A 25,832-nucleotide genomic window follows, 5' to 3' on the forward strand; every position below is an offset into this window, starting at 1 on the left:
ATAGTTCAGAGACCATTTTTTCCAGTTCACTCTAAACTTTAAGACATGAATTAGGTATGGTAAATTTAAATTGAAAATTGTACGTTCGTGTAATAAAACGGTAAACCCAATAAATACACAAAAACAGAGAGTACATTTAGAGTAAAAACATTAAATAATTGAGTGGAAATAGTGAGTGGGAAAATGAAACCACATTCGTCTGTCATTCCAACGCATCATTCACTTCTCTTTTATGAGCCTGAAACTGGAATCAGTAGTCCTTTTATTTGTCTCTATCTTCTCACTTCAAATAGAGTGAGAGAGATAGCAACTTATCAAACCAAAAGAAACCATGGCACTCTCCCATTCGCCAGAATCAATTAATAAATCTTGTGTACATTACATATTTGTATTGGGCAACCCAATTATTTATTGCTACCTTACATATGTCTGTCTTTTTCTTTTTAAATTATGTCTTCCAAAATTATTCTCTTATTCATTGCTACAACTATAACTACAACTACACTTGTGTATTCATTTTCGGTATAATCGAGGCTTTTTCTTTCTTCCCTACAAAATCTCTATCCTACTACTATTATCAAAAGGGAGTAGTATGTGTATGTGACTTGTATTTTATTTTATTCTTTGAAAGAAAATTAGAATATTTGATTCCCCTTAAATAACAAATATGTTGACAATTTTAGCATAAAATGCACGTTTTAATATTTTTGTTAAATTTTTTCTCTTTTGTTAATTTACAATATTAGCTCGATAATTTAAGTTTTTATTGTTGATATATGGAAGTCGTTAGAATAAGTGATGGCCTCGATTATTTCTGATATTCAGGACTATTCATCGGCGTAACAGTTTATTGAATTGACTTGTCACAAAATTTATAGTATTAATTTGGCTCGTCTACACTTAGTGTGATGATAATACACAATTATTTTTTATATATATAAATTTAATTCACGATTATAGCAAAAAAAAAACAGTTGTCAATAGTACACTACACACAGTTTTAATAGTGGTGTGGAGCTTTAATTGATCACCTTTATAAAAAACTTAAGTAGCGCAAATACAATTCAAATAATGATCATTGTGATGGTAATATAGCATGTCATTATTTTAGATATTATACACAACAGTAGAACAAGCATACCCACAAATATAAATCACATGACATATTATAATTTTACAGAGGTTTGGTGTTTCCAATTAATAGCGTAGGTACTTCATCCAGTTGTTTCCAACTTGAAGGGTTGAAAGCACATACAAAATCAATTGAGAATAGTCATTTTCGATAGGCAAACTGCTATATACATGAAACCATTGTCACACATAACTATTTTATACTCCTATATATTCAATTTAGAAAAATATTGGTGGACTAAATATTCTATAGATTCACCCCTTTTTACATGTTTTCTATTTCGAGTTGTATGTTTTATTCATATTTTTCTCGTTTTATTTTATAATAAGATCATGAGAATTGTTGTGTGGGAGTCCACACCGCCGCAGGCATTGATTAAGTGTTAACTAATTACTGATGAGTTAAAATCAATTGGAAAATGTCCGATTTGTATGTTATTACATTCGTATTACACTTATTTAGTTAGAGAAGAGAACTTTGCCGAAGGAATAAAATATTCCAAAATAAGGGATTTGAATTCTAAATGCGGGAAAGATAATCAATAATCATACATTTGCTAAGAGCATCTCCAATGGCGGACTTTCCGCCGCCCTTCGAAGAGGCTTTCGGGAAGTCCGTCGGGGAAGGGCGCCATTGTGGCACGGAGAGGAGGACACGGACGTCCCGTGAGGACACAGGAAGGGCGAGCGGAAGTCCGCCATTGTGGCGACGCGCGGAAGTTCGGTATTTTAATTAATTAATTTATTTTTTTTTTAAAAAAAACTATAAGTTGAATATTTGTGAATTTGTGAATTTTTTTAATTGTGGGAAGTCCGCGCGGGAAGGGCGATGGGAATGGCGGATTATTCAGTGGGAAGTCTTTATGACATGGCAGGAAGGTGGAAAGTACTTATGACATTGACATGGGGTGTATTTGGGAAGGACATCGGGAAAGTCCGCCCATTAAAGATGCTAACGTGTATGATTTCCTTCGCCTCTATAGTTACTCTATTTTTTTCAAAGTAGGTTTTTCACATTATTATTTACTCCATACTCCTCAAATATAGTAGTACCAAAATACGAAAATTGGAGAGTCAAACAAAGTGTTTACATAGCCAGCTTGACCCATAACCCGGTTCACACACACATCATTAACCACGAAAACAAGCCGCCCCCATCCATAAAAATCCAATCTTTCCCACATTTCACAGATGTCTCGCACCACTCTCCCTATCTCTATTTGACTAGAATGTCTCCTCCCCTTCTCCTCCCCTAACCCACCATGCCTCCGTTCCTCCACCTCGACCCTCTCTTCTGCGACGAAGACCACTTCGACTCCACCCAAAATCAGGAATCCTCCTATTCCTTAAACTCCCATTCTTTCCTCAATCTCGACCTCGGCCACGATGAGGAGCTCACCTCACTACTGCACAAAGAGCAGCAAACCGCACCGCACCAACAAGATCCAACGCCTAACCCCACAAGGGAACAAGTAGTTCAATGGATGCTTCGAGTGGTTGCCTACTATTCCTTCTCCCCTCTCACTGCGCTTCTTGCAGTCGCCTACCTCGATAGATTCCTCCACAGATGCGACAAGCCGTGGATGTTTCAGCTCGCTGCTGTCGCTTCTCTCTCCCTCGCTGCTAAAGTTGACGAAACCGATGTCCCTCTTCTTCTCGATTTTCAAGTATGTCCATAAAAATCCAATCTTTATTAAAAATAAAAATTGGATCTTTTCTTGATTTTGACGAGATGGGCGTGGCTGATTTGTGCAGGTGGAGGAGCCCATTTATGTGTTTCAGCCCAAAAACATCCAGAAAATGGAGATTCTTATCCTGTCTACGCTTGAGTGGAAGATGAATCTCGTCACCCCATTTTCGTTTCTTGATTACCTTGCAAGAAGGCTGGGGTTGAATGATCATCTTTGTGGGGATTTTCTCGCTAGATGCGAGCGATTGATTCTCTCTGTTGTAACTGGTAATCAAAATTTAAAAATCCCATCTTTTTCCCTTTTATTAAAAAATAAATAAAAATCTTGATAGTTTATTCCATTGAATTCAGACAGCGGATTCATGGGGTATCTACCTTCTACAATGGCGACTGCTGCAATGGTGCATGTGATAGCCAGCATTGAACCCTCCATCGATTTGGAACAACAAGATCGACTATTGGGAATTCTTGGAATCAACAAGGTATACTGATTTCTACTTATAAAATATAAAAAAAGGCCCATTTTAATTTTTTTTTACTAAAATTCTTGCAAATGTATGAAATTAGGACAAGGTGAGAGACTGCTGTAGGCTAATTCAAGAAGTGGCAACAAATGCCGGAAACAAGAGAAAGTTGGGATCTTTGCCATGTAGCCCAAAAGGGGTGTTTGATCTCTCATTCATCTCTGATTCCTCTAACGATTCTTGGGCAGTAGCTTCAAATTCTTCCTCAGTTTCGTCCTCGCCGCAGTTCAAGAAAATCAAGACACATCAATTTTCAGAATTCTAATTAATATAATAAATATATTATATATATGTTGAATAACATTTGTATTCAGTTAAATGCCAACCATCCTTGCAAGAAAATCATTTTGTGGGCCATCTGAGAAATGGGGGTAAAGATGGTTGGCATTTTATGCGGATGAAGGTAATAGAAATGCAGAGAAATTAATTTATGTTGATTTTGTGAATATACTTTATTATTTATATATGGGTGTAGTTAAGAAACCTTTTTGTCTATAGCAGAAATTTTTTGTCTTTGCATTAAGATTTCAGAGAAAGAGATGTGTGAGAGAAAAATCAATTGAGGGGAGAAACCATCTGTCGGCCACTGGGCTTAATTCTGATTTGGAATATGAGATTAAATGAAATATTCTATATACACGGGGGGAAAGGTAAATGAAAACGGTATATTAATTTACCTCTTCATTTGCCTCTCTTTTTGGAGATGCTCTTAGGGTGTCTCCGTTGGCGCCCCTCCCACTAACTCAATCCATGCCACGTTAGCATTAGCCCTTTCCATTCCACTGTCACATTCTCCCCTTGAAGAATGATTTTTCATGAAGAAAAGATAAATATGATAGTTATATTAATTTAACTCTCCATTTACCTTTTTCCTTTGGAGATGCTCTAATAGAGCCCGTTTTTAATTAGATTTATAAACATTAATTACAAATACATGGTTAGAATTAAGTTATTGTTAATTCTCTTTTGGTTTCAATTTTGCAAGTAAATTTTACTCTTTTTTTAGGATGAAGTACTTTTGATGATTTCAAATACGTACACTGCTTTTTATGTGTACATGTATTTCGTTTCTTCTTCAACCAAATATCCTAATGAATAAAGATAGATCAAGAAATACGTAATTGGCCTTTTTCCTTTATGTACTTAATTATTAAAATAAGATTAAATTAGAAGTTTTCTTGCAACTTTCACTGCATGCGAACTACTGCAAATTGAAATATGCTGATTTTAGCTCTTAGTTTCAGAGAAAAAGTAAATTGAATGTTGCAAAAGCATATAGTTATCCTTTCCTAGGGGAGCTAAAAGCAACGGCAGGGGAGCTTTGATTTTCTTGGTGGGGTTGTAAAATGAGTTCGACACATATATAAATTTGGTTTAGATTTCTCGATTAAATTCTCGGGCCAAAAGTTGGATCTTGTAAATTAGTATGAGTGACATTTCTTGACAACAAAGAATTCATAAAAACAAAATTCATAGGGTCAGACACAGTGAATAAGGTCGTTGCTGACAACTGAAGACGATGATGTTGCAAATTGATTTAGCAACACCTCTAAAGACCGAATTTAATTATAATTTTCCGATTTCATGGAACGTCGATGGGATCAATTTGAACCATGACCCTTACCCTTGCAATTTTGCAATTACACATATTGATTTATTTGCATAGAATTATAACCAATTCATAGCATCTTTTTGGTGTATATATATGTGCCGTCATATTCTACATTATATTAGGAAAAGAAGAATTGAATACATTATTAATTTACAATAAGTATGTGTGAAACATTACTTGTCCCTACTGAACTTTCCTTCATAGATAATAGATATTATTTATAACCGAAGACATTTTTGCATGTTGGGTTGTGTTGTTATTCAAATTCTAACTAACATTATTTCCAACTACCAAAAAACATTTCTTTCTATATTTTAGCGTGAAAACTTTAATCTATTCATTAAATAAATTTTTATGGACATAGATTTACAGGAAAAAAACTAGGATGCTAATCATGAATCTCTATATACTTTCACTTATATGTATGCATTCATTTTGTAATTTGTATACATAAAACACTTATGAATTATTCGATTGTTTTACAGATTAATCTCATTAAATCATCTGAGCTTCATTGCTACATAGTAATACACATCATCATATTATTCACAGATAACTTGGGAGAAATTAGATAAATAATTTTTAAGTTTTTTACATATCATAGCTTTGATTATCGAGCCAACTAAATAATGCACCTTTGAACTTAAAAGTAGCGTGAATGGCGGTGAGAGCATTTATACACCAACACTACACACACAAAATTTATATGAATATAAATAATATACTTACTCATTAAAGTGAGTTAATTTCCGCTCAATTTGACTGTTTTTGGAGTTGATAGATCTCTATGGAGTGTGGGTTGTATGAAATGAATTATTAAGCAACGTGACACTTTTTTGGATTATTGCATAATTTTCCTCTATAATGTTCCAACTTTAAGCTGGCGTGTGGAAATCATTCATCACCGATTTTTAATTTCCTTTAAATGATAGTGTGTTGTGTGCTGAAATTGTCGACTATGATATTTCATTATAGGTATAAGGTATTAATATGTGTAGAGCATATATAAGGATGATAGATACCTTGAAATAAAGACTCAAGTCACTAATAACGAGTAATTTTAAATATTGAAAAACTGAGTACAACACACAAGAAATAATACTCTTAACACTCTTCACACGAAGTTGTGACTAGTCAAATAACCAAAAAAAAAAAACAATTAGGATTACAAACAACAACACTAAAACATAATAAAAAATAAATATAAAGTTAATAAATGATAAGAATCATATGGGAAAACAGTTAATTGGGTGGATTAAGATTCGATTAAGATTAAAATTGGAATTAAGATTCACCCAAAAAGACACAATAGAAGAGAAAAGAAAAAAGGTGGAAGTGAGAGAATGGGAGACAGTATCTTTTGATTTTGGGTTTAGATGTTTGTTTTGGCTCTTTTGGTCGTCAGGGGCTCAGAGAAAAGACTTTATTATATTTACTCAAACCAAATAATATAAGTAGAAAAAGATACACATTCATTATTTTATTTTGATATTGTGGAGTTGGTTCCAGTTAATATTTTTTCTATTTTTAGACATATTTTCTGCCATGTCGAACCAGCCTTTCTTTTGAGTTTTGACCTTGTCAAGGCTAATGCGCTCTGCCTCTTTTTTCTTTTCCTCCTTTTCAATTTAATTTTTATTTCCTATTTATTTTTATATGAAAGTTTTTTGTCTTCTTCTGATTTTAAAAACCATATATATGTGATTTTACACACATTGAATTGAAACTTGACTTACCAGAATGACTCAGTATTTGGGAATTACAATGGTAAAATTCCATTAATAATAATTAGTACAAGCTTTTACTGAATTGATGCAAATAAAGACTAATTGTTAGAAATTGGGAAGGTTAGGAGAGGCTTAAACTAAAATTTCAATAAGCATTTCTAAACAAATGGATCGAATTCGAGTGCCATCGTAATTTATTTTTAAACTCATCTTGAATCATGCAGTTAGTGGATAATAATTTGATAGTACATTTTACATGTGTATACGATTATCAAAATATACTCCATACAGGAAGAATCTTGCATTATTTTTACCTTTTCCTTTTTGGGCATAAACAAAGCTGACTATAGTACTAAAACTCTGCTTGGTCATCATCATATGTCTCTGCAACAAAATTGAATTCAATAAATGAGTGGCAAGTAATTGTTGAATGATTATTGCTAAAATTTGATGAAGGAACATGCACCCCAATTTTCACATATCTCCATAATTTAGGCATAAAAACCTGACATAATAACACTGTGTACTTGAACAAATTATTGGTGTAGTATAGTGGATTACTAATGATAGACTGAATTCGATCAATTACTCCTTACGATTGAGTAATACTAGATGGATAAAAAGTGACCCGACTCGTTTGGACGGGCCGGGCCACACATATATAATTCCAAAAAGTTCCGGCCCATCTAAATCTCACTCGAGGGACCAATTCGGTTCGAATAAATCTAAATTGACCTAATTTTATCCGTAAACATATCTCAGTATACTCGGCTTGGTTCCACCCAAATCTTTTGACAACTCTAGATTAAGGTCGAATAATATTAGAGGGATAAAAAGTAATCTGGCTGAATTTTGGAGGAGCCGGTCCATGGATACTTAGGTCAAAAGACCAGCCCTTCCAAATTCAAGCCTACAGGGCAATTGGGTTAAAATATATTCCAAACTGACCCAATTTTGTCCATTTGACTCGATATGCTCGGCTTGGTTTGGCCTAAAACTTTCGAGTTATGCTCAACTTTAATGAGAATTGTAAAGTACAATGCAGTAAAAACATTAGTAACAAAATAAATATTTATAAGTTGGTGTTAGTGGACCACATATTGAAATCTTTTCAGTTATTTTCCACCTAATGTTCTTGTCTTGGATGATTTAGTCTCACAAAAATATGCCATCATTGTACACTTGGCTTTTCCTATTCAGGTGATAATGATAGGATCAAGGACATATCTGATATGATTGACATAGTTAACACAAAAATAAAGAAAGTCAGTTAATTTATTTTTCCCCATAAACATTTTTATATACTCCACTAGTTACAACTTAAAAATCCACATATTGTAGTAAGTATCATTTACTATGCCATATTTTATTACCCATATGAATTTTTTTTTTCAAAATTAATTAATTTTAAATTTATTTAATCATCTTATTTTCAAATATTAAATTTTGTGAATATTAATTATCAATTTAATTAATCGCATAACCCCTATTTTTTCTTCTAGAAATTCTAACAAGTACTAAAAGAAAAGTACATGACCAAAGGCGCACGCTTCAGTGAAGCGAAATATACGATAGATTCGTTCCTAATTATGATTAACACACTCTTATTAATAATTAAGGTAATAATTGATAAATTATAATGCAAATTGATGAAATAAAATTTATCATTTCTAAATTTCCTTCTTGGCCCAAAAGTACATTTTTTATAATGTTATAATGGGCTATAATTTGGGCTGTATCCAATTAATACACACCAACTTTGCTTTTATCAGAAATGGAGGCCTTTACATAGTCATCCTTAAAATAATCAATTTTGCCAAAATTAGGAAAATCATATAACAGATCAACATGGTTGGTGATGCTAAAAAAACGACGTCTTTTAATGATTAATGATGCTCAAAACAACATCGTTCAATAGATGTTTGTTCACAAATGGAACTATTGATCTACTAAGTTTAAGATCTGCATATTTAAATGCTGTTTATTTTGATGGGTTAAATAAGAGTTAGAGTTATCATGTATTGTTCAATTTTGATGGATAAAGCCCGATACTTAATCTCTAGACATTATTATATAGGATTATTCATGTTAGCTAGCCTCCTTTATGAGAAAATAAGACTCATATAATTGATGAACATCAAAATGTTTTCTTGATATTTTAGAACGAATCACAACGTATACATAATATGTATAACGTTCGATTACATGTACAAATATTTCAAACAATTCAAGCTCGGACGAGGAGGGTCGAGATGTGCACATTGCGACTAGAACTGGAGGTAGGCGTTGGCCAACATTTGTCCAACCTTGATCTCCGACTCAGTCGTGAGATGCAAGTTGTCCACCTGCAGCTCGAGCCCCTTCGAATCCACTTGCTTCAAGTTTGGCACATTGATTGTTTTCTGGATCTCTCTCATTTCTTTTACGAAATCACCATCACCAGATGTCACTATCACCTGCAACGACATAAAATAAAGTATAATCAAATTATTCATGTCGGTCAAATGTGTCTTGTATAAAATCATACTACTATTTTATAAAATACCTGGACCACTGGCAACGTGGGGGCCTGCAAGTCAGCACGCACATCGGCAATAAATTTTTCAAATTTAACTTTGTACGTCTCGGTATCCTGTAACACTGATGTGTCGGACTCGCCTTGGTACCATAGAAGAGCCCGGAGAGCCCCTCCATCCTTTAGGGCGGCCTTAGTACGATCGATCATATCATTGTACAACTTCATCCCCTTTTTCCACTCATCTATTGTGGTCCCTCCAACGGCGCATGGGACCAGGCCAATCACCCCGATGTTGGGGTCCTTTTCCAGCACTGCGTTGGCAAAGGACATCCCTGGGCCTATCCCGGAGACCCTGTGGTCAATGTCCTTGTGGAGAGGATCATGCGCCTCCTCCCACACAAGCTTGCCACTGAGCCTTTGAATTTGTGGGCTAGGCTTGCACTCGGGAGGGACCTCGTTGCCCCACTTGCCATTTATAATCCCGGCTCGTCCGGCCATGTTGCTTTGTCCGGCAAGTATGAATATGCTTTGGGGTTTGTTTTGGCTGCTTACTAATGTTGAGCAGCACAAAATCGTTAACCAAACAAGACGATTCATATTTTTGCCGGACAAAATGCAACAAAATTGTTTGAGAAAGAGGCCAAAGTTTGAAGTTCAATTCTTTGACCTCTTTTATGGAATGATTGAATGGTTTGGAATGAGAACTATTGGCATTCTTTCCACATATATTAAATAGTATGCCCAATTATTTCGTGTTTCAATCTCGTGTTTTAGTGGTTTCAACACGTGACACGTGTATTTTGATAATATTGTGTTACTGGTAGTCCGAGAAATATTGCAAGATACAAAAGTGATCAAACCTGAGTCAAATATTAATTCGTTATTTTAGGTGATTTTGTCTTCATTAACTATATGTAGATTTGATTAGTTGATATATTAGTTTAATTTTGGGGTTTATCTTGGATTTAAGGGTCCAATCTATAGTGTAATGTGGGCCTGCCTTGCTAGTCGTTGCTAGACCAGATTTTTGGTATTTGAAAACAAACCTAAATATTTTATTATTAATTGGATTATTTAATTCAAAATTGAGTACCAAACAATTTAGATATGATAACTTTATCATATTTTCGGCAAGTACCCTTAAATTGTTTTAATAAATACCGACTAGGACGAAAGAAGTTCTTGCAAAATTAAAGCAAGAGCTACCTCCAGGCTCCATGGCTCCATCCCACATAGGAGTCCACAATCCACATTTGATTTAGCATTAATTGTAAAGAGAAATTGATTGAAAAAATTAGTTTTTTAAGGGCTCAATTAATAGTTTTTCAATTGGCGGCCCAATCTATAGTGTAATGTGGACCTGCGTTGCTAGTCCAGATTTTTGGTATTTGAAAACAAACCCAAATCTTTTTTATTATTAATTGGATTATTTAATCCAAAATTGAGTACCAAATAATTTAGATATGAGAACTTTATCATATTTTCGGCTAGTACCCTTAAATTGTTTTAATAAACAAGTACTAACTCCGGGTTGGCAGAGCGTCGACAAAAATAGTGTATGGATTCAGGAGGCCCATTTCATGTTATGGTCTAATAGGGAGTATAAAATATTTGGAGGCCCAATGCATCAATTCTATTCATTTCTCTCTTAAATTATAACTTATGCTTTTGATTATTACTCAGTACATTTGGAATTTATTAAATAATCTACCATTGTAATTTCAGACGAAACCAATGACTAAGGTATCTAATGGCTTAAGACAATTCATTTTTTTTTAAACAAATAAAAATCATAACTTAACTTATCTTTACTTCAGTAACACTCATCAATAATCCAAAACAAATATTTTACAAAACAAAAAATCGAATTCATGCCTACATTACATTGACTTCAAATAATGTAGCTATTAAACTAATTTAGAGACAAGTTTATATTCATCATATAATAGACCACATATATTAATTCGTATTCCTAAACACTAAACAATAAGTCAAACTACAAAAATCAACCTATAATAAATTAATTAATTTGGGTGTGAAAGTACAAATCAAAATATGTTAAATGTAAAATTGAAACCAGGTACTTACGAGAGAGAATAAGTGGATAAAGTATGGTAAATAAAGAGAAAAAAGTGGATAAAAGTATGAGAGAGAATCCTCCAATTTTTAGAAATGTGGCTATTTTTTTTTTAGAAATTCCACAAAATATGACTATTTCTTGTGGATAGACAAAATATTTTATAATAATTAAAAAAATCTCGTATATAATTTTGTCATATGAAACGCGTGACAAATATAAAAAGAAAAAATCAGGTATGATATGAGGATCACAACGTATAAGAGTGGCGTAGGGTCCATCAAGATTTAACAATTTTCAAAGTCTCATTAAAAAATTAATGAAGTGGCTAAACAAACGGCCGAAAGTGGAGAATAATCCGGCGTTGGGGTCTAAATTCTAATCACTTGCTAATCCAATCCTTTCGCTACCACACAAACATGATTAATAAATACGCTAACCAAACTTATAAATTTAACTAATTATTTGTGTGGATTACAGCTAGCGCCGGTAGCAAGTTACAGCATCAATCAAGATTCTAAGGCTTACGTTTGTTTCTCTGTGCCAAAAAACATTAGTCCCACACGTTTCCACCCATCCAACTGTTTTTCTGCGTCCGTCGTCAGGTAGTCGTTCAACTCAAGTCCACAATTTTAGGTAATGATTCGACATGCTGTGGGTGTTCAGTTACTCAAGATTGACTTTATCCGAGATTTTTTTATTTTGCTATTAAATTGACCCCCTTAATTTGGTCAGATTTTGTTCTGTCTAAGAATTTTTTTAAAATTTGAGTGTGTTACAATTATGCAAGGATGAATAAATCAAATGTGTAGTACATTATTGATAGTTTTTCAGTGTATCTTCACAATAAATAAAATATTGAAAATTTAAGATTATGAGTTGACCAAATAAATTGAATGAGTAATGTGATATTAAGCAGCTGCAAGTGGTTGACCGTCCGATCTCATTTACATAGCTGCTTCCAAATATCAAAATCCGACTTTTTTCATCAATTTTCGTGGAAAATTCCAATTTCACATGCTTAAAGTTAAAGTCTAATTTCGCCATTATAACTGTCATGAAGAAAATTAAGTGCCATTAACTAAATTTAACGTTTTTGTATCTTGTCATTTCATTGGTTTCTTTTAGTAACAAATACTACTATTTTTAAATGGTTTTATTTTTGGTTCGATTTCTGGACAATACTCTATACCAAGATTATATGCATTTGTTATCGACCTTAAGTATAAAATACAGGTAGTGTTTTTTAAACGATTTTATTTTCGGTTCGATTTCTTATCTACAATCTTACTTTTCTTTCCCTCAAATTATTGAAGCTGCCTAAACAGTCAGTCGAATCGACAACAATTTGTAGTCAAATTCCGCCACCATGAATTTGTCATTAAGTGTTTTTCTTGGCTTGTTTTTATTGTAAAACTTTTTCCAAAAATGTGTGTAAATTTTGGATGAAGAAATTTCTCTTCGGCTGCCTGCTAGCTACTTTAGGTAGTAGAAATTATTAATTCCAATAGTTTATTGCATGTGAGGAAAATAATAGGTGCATGTGGATAGATACATAAACTTGGAAATGTAATTAACCCTTAATTAAGAGCTACACCTAATTTTATTACAAACATTGACAATCATAATAGCATATGGAAGATTAAAGTGACAAGTTAAATATTAGTGGCATTTGGTTAATAAAACTCCCTTCACGGTCGACATAGGACATTAGAGTTAGTAAAAATCGATCCTCTTGCAGAACTATTGTCGACCTTGTTAGTCATTATTGTCTTGCTCATGCTACAATTGGGCTCGTAACATTGACCCTCCGTCATGTATAGTACCAATAACGGAACTCTACTTGAAAAATGAACACTTTGAGGTTAGTTGCCAGCTATATTACTTGCCAAAAACAAGTAACTCCTACTTTAGAAATTACATAGGGGCAAAATGGAAGAGTCTTCCGAGTAATAAATGATGCAACTAATTATTTCACTAAATTGTGAAAAGTTGGACTTTTAAATTAATAATTGAAAGAAATGGGACATTGCGGTGCAGAAACTTGTCTAACAAACAACAAAAATATTGGTTGGAATTTGCAAAATGTGGGGTTCTCATTGAATTAAATGCTACACAAAAGTCCACAACCGTTTGGTTTGAGCAGTAGGGTTTAATGGCTGAATATTTTGACTTTTGAACAATGGGTGGTTAATAATTTTGTATTTTTTCTTCATGTTTGTTCTGCAATTATGTTTCATGGGGCCATCTAAATGTACAATCTGATATACCAAATTCATTATATAATACTTCTATATCATTCTTTTTCAAATTCTAGATGGTAGTACTACCTTCTTTTTTAATCATATGTAGTTTCAAAATTTTCTCCAAATTTGATACACATCCAATTATATTCTATCCAATTTAAGCTAAAATTCTTATTATTTTACTTCCATAGTCTTATCCAAAATATATAGTAGTAATCAAGTTGGGCAAAAATACTTTATGAAAGCTCACAAATTGTGGTCGTTTATCCATTCATTTCCTTTCAAGTTCCATATAATATTTTTCCTGTTGATTTTTAAGTCAAATTAACTAGAACAAGAATTGGGAAAATAGTAATATTAATAAAACTTAATCTTGAAGATATCAATCGTAATTGTGGTTTTGGCATTTATTTATTCATGGAATCAAAATTTTCAGTACTTGAATCCACTATTTTGGTATAAATTAACTGTTTTAAAAAGTATGGATAAGATGCCTTGGCCAAGGATTGTCAATTCATGACTTATGAAAAATTTCCCACTTTTAGTTGCTATCGTCGAAGTTGAAATCGATTCTAGAAACTAGTGTAATTAGATAAGGATGAAACATTAACATATACCTACACATTCTTCACAGAATACATGGCTAACATAAGATTTCGAATGAGAAAGTCTCAATTTCATATTCTTATGGCTTCTAGCTACATATCATCCACATATATCACACGTACGATACTAACATGCATACAAAGAGGGACTAGCTGGTAGCATAGTAATACAAAAGCACTTCAAAATATAAAACAACAATAAAATTGGTAACATATAGATACTCATAAAACAAATATTGTACTACTCCCTCCGCTCCATAATAATAGAAATATTTCATTTTGCGCACTTATTTTTTAAAAATAATTATAAATAGTTAAAGTGGATAAAAAGTAAAGTAAGAGAGAGAATATTGTAGATAAGACTTTTCTCTGTATTATTCTCTCTCTTACTTTACTCTCTCTCCACTTTAACTATTTATAATTATTTTTTCAAAATGAGTGTGCAAAATGAAATGCTTCTACTAGTGTAGATCGCTTGGAATACTATTATAAAAGAAAAGCATCTAACAAGGACAAGAAAATTGAGACAAAGAGTCAACAATGCACTGGTCTTATTAAAGATGCTAAATATTAACAATATCTAAAACATCAAAGCCTAAGCGGCAACCAACCCAAGTAGTAACAGAATATCAGAGGTTCAAAAGTTAGGAAATTTCCAAAACTTAAACTACTTGAAAATTGAAACTAGACATGCAAAACCAAAATTAAACGATTGTATCTTCACACTCCAGAGTGGTGAAACGAGCTAAACTAGTTAACAAAAACAAAACCAACGCAACGATGGGACGCCCCTCCTCTCCGAGCTAGGAGGCAGAGAGCATTTTTTGGCGTGTGTGTTCTTCCGTGTTGATTCCGCTTTTATAGGACGACTTTAAGTGCTGATCCCTAGGGATCCTTTGTTGCGGTTTGAGAATTGTTCTCTTGTGAAAAGGTGTCTTCTAAATTCTCGTTATTTTCCTACTCCATGCAGCGCCAACACACTTGAAATGTATTCTCTTGACCACATGGGGCAACACTTCTGCATTCCTTTGGAACATTTTGCACTTCTCTTGATCAAGTGGCATAACTGCACACAAAATTTCACCCATCTTTCGTGCATTATCTCTCCACAAAAATCCGAAAAATTACCACAAATTCGTGCATTAAATCCCCACAAAAATTAGTAAATTATCTCCCCACAAAAATCCGAAACATGACCACAAATTCGTGCATTATCTCCACACCAGTGTTTGTTTTCTTAGGTAAGAAAAATTTTGGACTAATACTGCAACTTCTCACAATAGCTAAACTCTATTTAGGTTATGCTAATGTTTTTCTTCTGCTAGGAACTGACAGAGTCACCTATTGTGATGACCAGTTCCACTACTCGGCCTACATGCAGAAATCTTGGACTTATTTATTTTTATGTGTTTACACATTTATTTATTTAAACAAATATATTTACGGAGTGCAAAAATAAAAAAGATATTATTAATATTATTTAATCTCACTAAGGTTCGAAGTGGATGTAGATTTTATGTATTCAGTCGTTTAAATAACCATACCAGGACGTGCACATCGAAACATCTTTTAGTGTACAAACGCAATCTTTTGCATGTGTTTGATTATTATAAGAGGCTAATAAACTTATGGTCCCAATCATACTCGCGTGGATCAAAAACATTTGCAGAAATAATTTAGGTATCAATTTATAGTCCAATAGCTAAGCAATTCTATTAGGTAAGGTAACTATCTAATCAAAATATCATCTCAACCTCAATTCCAATGGTCCCAATTTTTATATGAAAGGCCAAAAAACTCGTGGACAAGTATAATTTCTTGAGATTTTGTGGCTTAGTGATTAGCTATATTGTTAGATATTTGTAATGATTATGTAGAGAGAGTCATGGCATTGTTGTTTGGAATCAATGAAAGAGAAATTAAAGTTAAAAACAACTTCACGGTTAAGATTACTCAACTTGTTCTTATCCTCAAAGTATTTAGTACTAAGACAGATGTTGACGTCTTCAACTTTTTTATGGGTAGGTTTGGTTTGAAACTCTCCACTTTTGAAAATTGTGGTGTAACTTTTACCATTTGCCAACCTATGTGAAATATCTAAGTAGATCTAGGGACCTCAATAATTATTTTGATTGCTCCTCTTTATGCCTCGTAGATATATGCATGATTGGATTTTTTTTACATTTTTCTACTATATAAGGATGAGAAATTGGTAGACATGTGTAGTGCATTATTATATAATACTAAAGATTTTTAATTTGGGCTATTTTATTAGGATTAGAAATTTCTATTTGAGGCTTGGAGTTGTTGGGAGCTCATTCATCTTTGATGGATGAGAATGAGATAAAGTTAAGACTAATTAGTAGAGTGTTGCTATTTTGCTATTGTTTACTTGTTTTTGCTTATTTTTCTCTTTAGTTTTGAATAAAGTATTTCTTTTGCCTATAAGTTGATTTTGTTACCATCGCCGGTCATATTTTCGGTTTGTTCGTTTTATATCAGAAAGCTAACTATAATTTCTATAAGATTAAAGAGTGGAGTAATTTATAGTGTGAATCTTGACTATCTTTCTGGAATTACTTGAATTTTAATTTTTTTTTTTTAACTTCGAGCTTTATAGAAAATTTAAATGTTGATTGTGATTGAGAGCCCAACACCGGAATGCCAAATTCGGAGTATATTCTTGAATTAGATATACAATAAATGATTGCAGTTACATTGATTTAAATGGAAATAGTGCAATTACAGAGTGCATTTGATTTCGATATATTTGAACCTTATAAATGATCATAATCAATACTCCACATCATAGTGTGTTTTCTAAATCAATTTTCTTATGGTGGGCGTTGAAATTGAGGAGTAAAAAAGCAATGAGAAATTATTTTTTTCAGAGCAATGATTTCATGTTTATTTAAAATATACTATAGTTTTACGATTTTCTCGTGGCAAGGTTATTTCCTTTAAAATAAGTGATGACTATTTATTTAAACAGTATAATCTACATTGTTTTTTTCCATTATAATTTACTATTTCATTAATCCCACCTCGATATACAAATTAAACTATTACCATAAAAGATTGGACTCTTATATAATCAACTAATTAATCACCCACCAATTTATATATAAACAAGGTTCAAATAAAATATTACTATAATGGACGAAATAAATCATTATTCACCGATTTATATATGCTGACTCAGCTGAGTAGCATAATTTCTAGGATTGAGATTATGAAATACTCCTACTATATTATGTAAGTATTTCACTTTCTAGTAGTATTGAATAAGCTTGTATCATCATTTATAAATAACTGCGGTATTAAAACCAAACCAAATCAAACAATCATTATATATATGGCACATCATGAGCAACTTAGTCTTCCATTTTATGCAAAATCATTTTCTCTTTTTTAGTATGGTGCATTTAATTTTTAGTTTTAGGAATAACCACTGTAGTAACGGTGTAAGATTGCTGGATTTAAAATAATGTTTTTATTTAATAATCACAGCAAACGAAATCAACCTAAAAATATACTAATACGCTTTCAATGACCGTAGGTTGTTCCAGAATGTTAACGGAAAATGATTCGGCACCCTGTGTAGAAAAAAATGTCACATTGTTTTTCAATTTTAATTGGCTAATTTAACTCTAACTTTCTAACATTTTAGCCAAACTATAGTTTTAAATACCAAATTTAAAATCTATGCATAAATTATCAAATTATCTATTTACTGATTTTGTATGGTATTCATTTGTTTTGATTTTGCGACCAATCAAGATATTGATATTGCTTTGCATTATTTATTGTTAACAAAAATAACTTCAGACAGTTGAAACACTGTTGTGTTAATACAAAATTAAATAATTTTGTATATATATGCAATTATGATTTATATATTAATAAATATCGAGTTATAAGAGAGAAAAATACTGATCACTCCTCCATAATGGCATACTTGGAGATTGACACAAGATTTTAGGAGATAGTATTGTTTTATGTACTAAGTGATTAAGAGGAAAAATAGTATATTTATACTAATGTGGGAGAGAGTTGTTTTCAAAAAAAATGAAATGTGACATATTTTGTGGGACAAACTAAAAAGAAGAATGTGACGTCTATTATGAGACAAGGGAGTACAATGTTATTTCGCTGCCTATATTACGATGTCAGTATAGTTTAATTCAAATAATTTCATATAAAGTAAGTGATAAAAAAATGTTAGCTTCATAAACTTGATCGATTGCAAAATCAAAGCAAATTATTATTTTTTATTTATATACAAATTTTAAAGTTTGTTTGCAAAACTATAATTTAGGTGAAGTTTATGAACATATAAATAAATATCATACTTTAATTTTTCATATCTTGATTCATCACTCAATTTTTAAAATAACATAGTCATTCATAGATATTATAGGACCATAAGGTATGGATGAACCGAATTCACTCATAGTCAAATTAACTTGATAGCATCAATATGAACAAAAAAATACTAATAAATTGGGAAATATAATGTCTCGGGTCTCCTATCCTTTTCTATTAATTCTATAGTTTATTTTTATTATTTTAATAACATTTAAATTAAAGTGTTTATTTATTAGGGGAAAATATCTTGATAAATGGAGTGCGTGATAGCTGGCAGGAATTAGGATAGAGAGAGATGAATATAAAATAATACTAATAATTGAGAAAGTATGGGGGAATTTTCAAAGCTGCGGTTAGGCCAGTTAGAGCAACAAACGGACAAATCGGCTTTGGGTGGGCCCCGCCTAACAATATACTGACGTGGCCGGATATAGGTCATCATTGAGCTGCGAGCTTGTCGGAACTTCACTCATCATCCCCTCCTGCCTACGTGGCACTTGTCCTCACGCGCCACTCTTTTGTCCGGACTCAATAATTATACGCCGTTGAATCACTGTAGTACTCTGCAATGCTCGCTCATTCATAATTTTTACTTTATTTTGTGTTTGTCTTTCCTACTTCCGACGTTTTCTAAATCTCCGTACCCAAAAATTTTGACAACTTAATTAGCATGGAGGAAGTACTACTAATTCACCATTATTCAATCATAGTTTTTGAGTTTATCCCACAAAATATATACTGGAGTACTTTTTATATTTAAATTTTCTCTCTATATAGGTGAGATTTATTCTCAAAGTAACAAGGATTTAATCATTTTTTTTTCTTTCAACTCCTCTCTTACTCTACCAATTGTGAATTAAACTCATGTTCAACCAAAATTGTATATTTTTGTGGGACGATATAAAACAATTACTACTACAAAATATAATTTTTTTTAATCATTTTATTACATTCCATGTCTACAAAATAACATCTACATTTGACATTTTGATTCGTCTACGAAAATTCTAAATAACGTCCGCATTTGATTTTTTTTTTTTTTTGCAATTTTGGTGAGTGGAACACACTACCCACTAATGCATTAAATTTGATTTCTAACAATATAAAAGTGAGACCAGTATTCCATTAACTTTTACTACTCACATTTTATCAAAATTTTAAACCTGCACTGAAGATGAGACTATAAAACATGGACAAGAGGGAATACTCGAAAAAAAAATATTTTGTTCATTTGTAGTATATATTACTATCATATAGTAGTATTACATAACATATTACTACCCTCATCTCACAAAAATATGAACTCTTTCCTTAGTCCGTTTCACAGGAGCATGAACTTTCTAATTTTGAAAACTTTTTTCCTCTAAGGGGAAAGGTAAATTGGGAATGTATATTTCTCATTTACCTTCTCAAAAAGATAATTATACCTTCTTAAAAAGTAATGGACTACAAGAGAAGAAGGTAAATTAAGAAGACAAACAAAAATAACTAACTTTTTACCTTTTCTTCCAAGAAAAAGTAAAGATACCTTCTTAAAATGAAAGAAAGTATAGTACCTCCCCAAATACCTTTTCCATTAGAACATGAAATTTTATCAAGAAGAGGTAAAAATACCTTCTCAAAATGAAAGAATGTATAATACCTCCCCAAATACTTTTTCTATTGGAGCATGAAATTATATCAATGAGAGTTAAATATGGTTGTTATTTCTCTTTACCTCTCCATTTACCATTTTCCTTGGAGATGCTTTAATAATGTGAGACTCATTATCCACTAACAATACTTCAATCATTTTTGGTTTCTATAACTATTTTACTTCATCAATTGTGCATTAAATATGTGTCCAAACAATAGTGCATACTCTTGTGGGACGGATAAAGTATTTTCAATACATCAATTTATTAATATATTGTGCTAATACTTCATCTGTCCCACCATAAACAAAATGAGTTTCTTTTTTGCGCTCGTTTTAAGAAGTTGATAATAAATTGTCAAAGTATAGATAAGACTGTATCATTTTACATCCACAAGCTATTCATCAATCATTATTCATATTATAGATAAAGTATTAAATTTAAAGATTGTGTCACGATAAATTTAAATTCGAGATTTTTGGCCTCATATATTACCACTCTATCGTGTGTCCAACTCGGGCTATTTTTTTTTAAAACAAGGATAATGATGTGTTATTGCTTCTCTAGGTTTTCCAAGAAATATAAAGAGAATAGTTGGAGTTTTTAACTAGGATAAAACAAAAGTTCTATGTTAATCCCGTCAGAACATAATAGTAGAATATTTTGGGAACTTGACACATAAGTTGAGATTAAATAGAGTTTAGTTTTGGTATTTTTCCTGTTGAAGCCCTATTACAATCATGATTAATTTGCAGTTAAAATTAATTCAAAATACTCCATAAAACACTTCAACTAAAGTGACCGTTTGAAATCATTACAATAGTAATGAGATTTAGGAATCCAATTAGAAGTAACATCTTTCGAAGTCTTAACTTATAAATAAGCGAGACAAACATTTGTTCTAAGTAGTACTCCGTATTTGATAAATGCGTCATATATCAAGAGAAGATTGATTTGTCAGCATTAAGATAATCCACAATTTTAAGGGATTTTTAAAATATTTTAATTAAAATCTTAGAGAATAAAAACTGGATTGTGGCTATATTTATTGGAGCTAAAAATGAAGATGCATTGTACTATCTCCGTCATTTAAAATAAAAACTTTTAAAATGTCACGAATTTTAATGCATAACTAATAAAGTGAGATAGATATAGAAAGAAAAATGAATTCTAATATTATTAGTTGATAATGAGTCTCACTTTGTTAAAAAGAAAAAAAAAAGTATACTATATAAAATTTTAAATTTTAAGCAACAGACTGAAATAAAAATAATTTCTATTTTAATAACAAGAAGTTTTAAAGCTACAAATTGAAACGTTGCGTTGTGTCAAAGTTGAAAATTGAAGATGTGGTTGGATTTGAGACTGCATTGCAACTGACCTGGAGAACTTTACAACAATATGAACAGTATTTAATTAGTTTAAATACTGATATATTCCGTCTCTATGTATATTTTTTATAATTTATACCCAAAAATATATAGTTTAATCTTATACTCACTCCTAATATATTCATCTCAAGAATTATAAGGTGACATTATGACATAAGCCGATACCTGTCTATGTAATGGACTAATTTTCTATGACATGGTATTAAGTGGAGCACAATGTTTTTGTGTGCCCCTAGAAAGCAACAAAATAATTGAATATATTAATCTACTATTGTGATTAGATCCAAATATCGTAGTGATATCTCCATGAACTTTTGCTTCTAGGAAATGTTGTATAAAATTATGTCTAATTACTTAAATATAATTGGTTTCATGTGTATCTGAGTCTATCTATTGGTGTTTAATAAAGACAAAGCTGCTATGAATATTTTTCCAAATAAAAATGTACTCCGTTGGGAGGAAGCATCCTCTATCCTTCCACACCATGTGAATCATTTATTTAAATCTGCCCAAAAATCAACACAAGAATCTTTTAGGAATAAATTATGTTTCGAGAAAATAAATGGAATTATTCCTTGCTTTGTAGTTGATCAAAAGAATAGACAGAATATTTTATACTGCTTGTTTAAATTATATCAAACCATTATTTTTTGCTAAAGTCATGGCCAACTTTATATAGTAAGGCTGGCAGAAAGAGATTTGACATATATATAGGTACAAACTACCGTAAATCCGTATAATAAAGTAGTGGAATCAAATACGGTGCCCAATTTATTATTTTTAATATATCTATCTAAAAGGCAAATATAAAAATCAATGTATAAAAAGATAGTACTAGTATCTTAAATTATTCTTCCCCAATTTTTTATTGTCTCCAACTCCAACAGTAAAATGGCATACATTAGGTTTTGTAACTTTAATCACTATCATAGTCCATAGATCTATACAACATGGAGTAGTAATCGATTACCTAATTCCAACAAATTCCAAATAAGGATCAGAATGTAATAATTATGCTCTCAATTTTTGAAATGGACACTTATTGGGAAATAAGAACTAGTAAAAGTTAATAGAGCATTTGTTTAAAAAAGCTTAATTGTATTATAGATCAAGTCTTCAGTAGTTTACTTTTTAGAGTGAACTTTATACCATTGTTGAGTAAAATATTGACTAATCATATATTCATCTCCAACAATCAGCTCTATAATTGAATAGTAGCTTATTTTTGTAGTAATTTATAGTGTTGATTAATATTCTGTCTATGTTAATGGAGTATATACTGAATGTGTGTGTGTATGATATTAATATTTTATAATATTAGTAATTTTTTTTTACAAAAAAAACATAACTTACATGGTAAAAACTATCTAATTATGACTAATATCGTCATGATATTTAGAAATTGACTCAAAAATAATCTTACTCACACAGGCCCGCATGATTCTAATTGTTGAGTGTACATTAAATGAAATTATGCATGGATTAAAAATTTAGGTACAATTAGATTTAATGTGCCTTGACAGTTTTTAATTATAATTTATAGTTTCGGTTTCAATTTCAGTTTCAAGACTTAATTAATGTAACTCTGCAATTTTTGATGCACCGAACCGTTGTATCAACTGTTATCTACTTTTATTTTGATTTTATGAAAACGAGAGTGTTTTATTTAATGATGGTAAGTTTTAATGTAACTGATACATATGAACTAGGGGTGGCAAAATGGGTAGCGAGTAATGGGTAATTCCCATTTCGACCCGCTACCCACCGGGTATCGGGTACCCTTTATCCGACGATAACGGAAAACGGGGTGGGATCGGGTAGTACTCCCTCCGTCCCATAAAAGATGACACACTTTCCTTTTTAGTTTGTCCCACAAAAGATGTCACATTTCCCTTTTTGGAAAAAGTTCTCTCTCACATGAATATAAAAATTATATTTTCTCTCTCCATTTAACACACAAAACAAAACCTCCTAAAATCCCGTGCCATTTTCAAAGTATGCCAACTTCTCTGGGACGGAGGGAGTATATTTTAGAGTGTTACGGGTAGCGGGTATACCCGTTAATTTCGATAATATCCGTTATTATTTGTATTAGTCATATTCCATTTTTTAATACTCACTCCGTTCCATATTAATAAAGGCGTTTCAAATATTTAAAGTGGAGAAAAAAGAGTAAATAGTTAAATAACTAATAGTCATATACGCACTCATTTTGAAAAATTAAAAATAAATAGTTAAAATGGAGAAAAAAAAATAAAGTAAGAGAGATAATAATGTAGAGAAGAGTATTTATATTATTATTTTCCCAAAATAAGTGAAGAAAATGAAATGCCTCTATTAAGGCAGAATAGTGGGAGTACTTTATAATCTAGGAGTTCTTTTGAAACATTTTTATATTCCAACGAACATACAATAGAAAACTCACTGGAACTAGCTATAGAGTGTCCATTCACTTCCATTCTCAATCTATTCAAAGTTTACCATCAATATTAATAAAGTAAAATTAGGGAACATTAACAGTTATTAGGGTTTTCAAAATTTTTATTAGGATTTCGGGTCGGGTACGGGTTCCCGCAATGTTGGATACGGGATACCCGACACGGGTATCGGGTAATCCAAGTATGTTGCGGGACGGGTATTGTGACAACAAATTTGACAAAATCGGGTACGGGTACCGGACTTGTCGAGTACGGGTACCCACGGGTAACCCGTTTATCCCCCCCTAAGATGAACACAAAAATATCTCTCACTATCAACTGTAAAACTTCATTACTCCATATCCTTACTAAAATAAAATATGGGTAGTATAAATGTCATAAATTTATAAATATTTAATGATTTTAAAAATTAAATTCATTTGGAAATATTAATAAATTTAAGGAAAAAACAAAATTTTTAACTGGTATTATATAATATTTACATCAAGCTCAAAATCATTAGTACTATTTTTGTTGTTGATATTCAATGATTCATAAGCTTGACTCGTTTATTAAATAAGCTTTACTAAATAATGTGGTACGATTAAGTGGTGATGAGGTGATTGAATCCCGTGCATACACTTAAAAGCGCCCCATCAAAAATGAGTTCGTTCAAATAAGAAACCTATTGTAAAACTGAACGGTCGATGTTGATGGCAAATGACCATTATATTGTACTTCGTCGCGCTATATGGCTCTATTTCAAAATTAATGAAAAATATTTATCAGTTATGAACCAATACACATACTCCATATCACAAAATATTTGATATACATTACCAACACACATACTCCTAAATCATAGTGACATTTGAGATGTCCACGATTTATACTTTAAATGAGTCTCACATTCTACTCACGGTTTTTCTTTACTTTTCTTCACAAAATCAAACAATTTTTCAAAATTTGTGCCAAATCAAAAAAGCTCTTTAAATGGTGGATGGAGCCCACGGAAGTAGTAAGTCTTATGAGTGGCAAACAAAGTCTAAAATAAAATAAAATCATGATAAGAAAATGAAATTACAGCAAGATTTGGAACACAAGCAAACCTAGCTAAACAAAAAGCAAAAAAATAAAAATAAATTAAGCAAATCATATCACAACATCAATACATCATATAAGAACAAATCGAAAGCATGGTTGAATTGGGATATGGGTACTTACTTCTAGGACTCATAAGATGAGTAACACATAAAAAACACTATGAAGAGCAATGTTGAGTCAATTACTCAAGAAAAGAATAGAGGACGTCAAATAACAAGCGTTCATTGGTTTCGTCAATCATCTAATACTATCTCTTAAATTATTGAGTATTTTCCTTGACAAAAGGGAAAACCCTCTTATAAATGCAGCACTCTTCCAGAATTAAAAAAATGTGTGTGCATTTTATTTATCAACAAACGGCAATAAGCCATTATGTTACACATTTGAAAAAAGATGCAGGAGGCGGAGCCATTTTTAAAATGCAATGATAATGTAGCTAAATATAACACACGTGTGGAGCAGTAGAGGTCACGTGAGGAAGGAGAGAAAATGCACGTGCGGGAAATATAAAAGAGGACAGAAGTGGGTGGGAGTTGAGGCAGGTGGCACGTGACAAGTGTAGGCGTATGTCAGAAAGAGAGGAAAATTAATAAAGAAAGAAGATAGTGGACACAGCTGTAAACGAGTAACGGCCGCTGCAGGGTCATAATCATGCATGCGGAAATTCAGTTTCATATAATTGGACAATTTTGTAAATTTCTAAACTATACCTTCAAAAATCATTAAATTGGAATTTATTCACAATTAATCTATACTTATAAAATTCGGTTATTTACTAGTACCACTAA

The 25,832-nt window shown here is 31.8% G+C and overlaps 2 protein-coding genes across 2 annotated transcripts; one reads left to right on the top strand and one right to left on the bottom strand.

The window, feature by feature from the left end:
* Positions 1–2,301: 2,301 nt before the first annotated feature.
* LOC125219927 (cyclin-D3-1-like) lies at positions 2,302–3,776 on the top strand. Its single transcript, XM_048122020.1, has 4 exons — positions 2,302–2,798; positions 2,887–3,088; positions 3,173–3,303; positions 3,389–3,776. The coding sequence occupies exons 1-4, from the start codon at positions 2,394–2,396 to the stop codon at positions 3,608–3,610; spliced, it is 960 nt and encodes a 319-aa protein (XP_047977977.1). The 5' UTR covers positions 2,302–2,393; the 3' UTR covers positions 3,611–3,776.
* A 5,035-nt stretch (positions 3,777–8,811) lies between these two features.
* Positions 8,812–9,885, bottom strand: LOC125218280 (probable carbohydrate esterase At4g34215). The gene is made up of 2 exons (XM_048119917.1): positions 9,230–9,885; positions 8,812–9,140 (listed from the first exon to the last, which is right to left on the bottom strand). Exons 1-2 carry the CDS (start codon positions 9,797–9,799, stop codon positions 8,952–8,954), a joined length of 759 nt encoding a protein of 252 aa, XP_047975874.1. The 5' UTR covers positions 9,800–9,885; the 3' UTR covers positions 8,812–8,951.
* Between the last annotated feature and the right edge of the window lie 15,947 nt (positions 9,886–25,832).

This window comes from Salvia hispanica, chromosome 4 (genome assembly GCF_023119035.1).
Source record: "Salvia hispanica cultivar TCC Black 2014 chromosome 4, UniMelb_Shisp_WGS_1.0, whole genome shotgun sequence".
In the NCBI taxonomy this organism is placed as follows: domain Eukaryota; kingdom Viridiplantae; phylum Streptophyta; class Magnoliopsida; order Lamiales; family Lamiaceae; genus Salvia; species Salvia hispanica.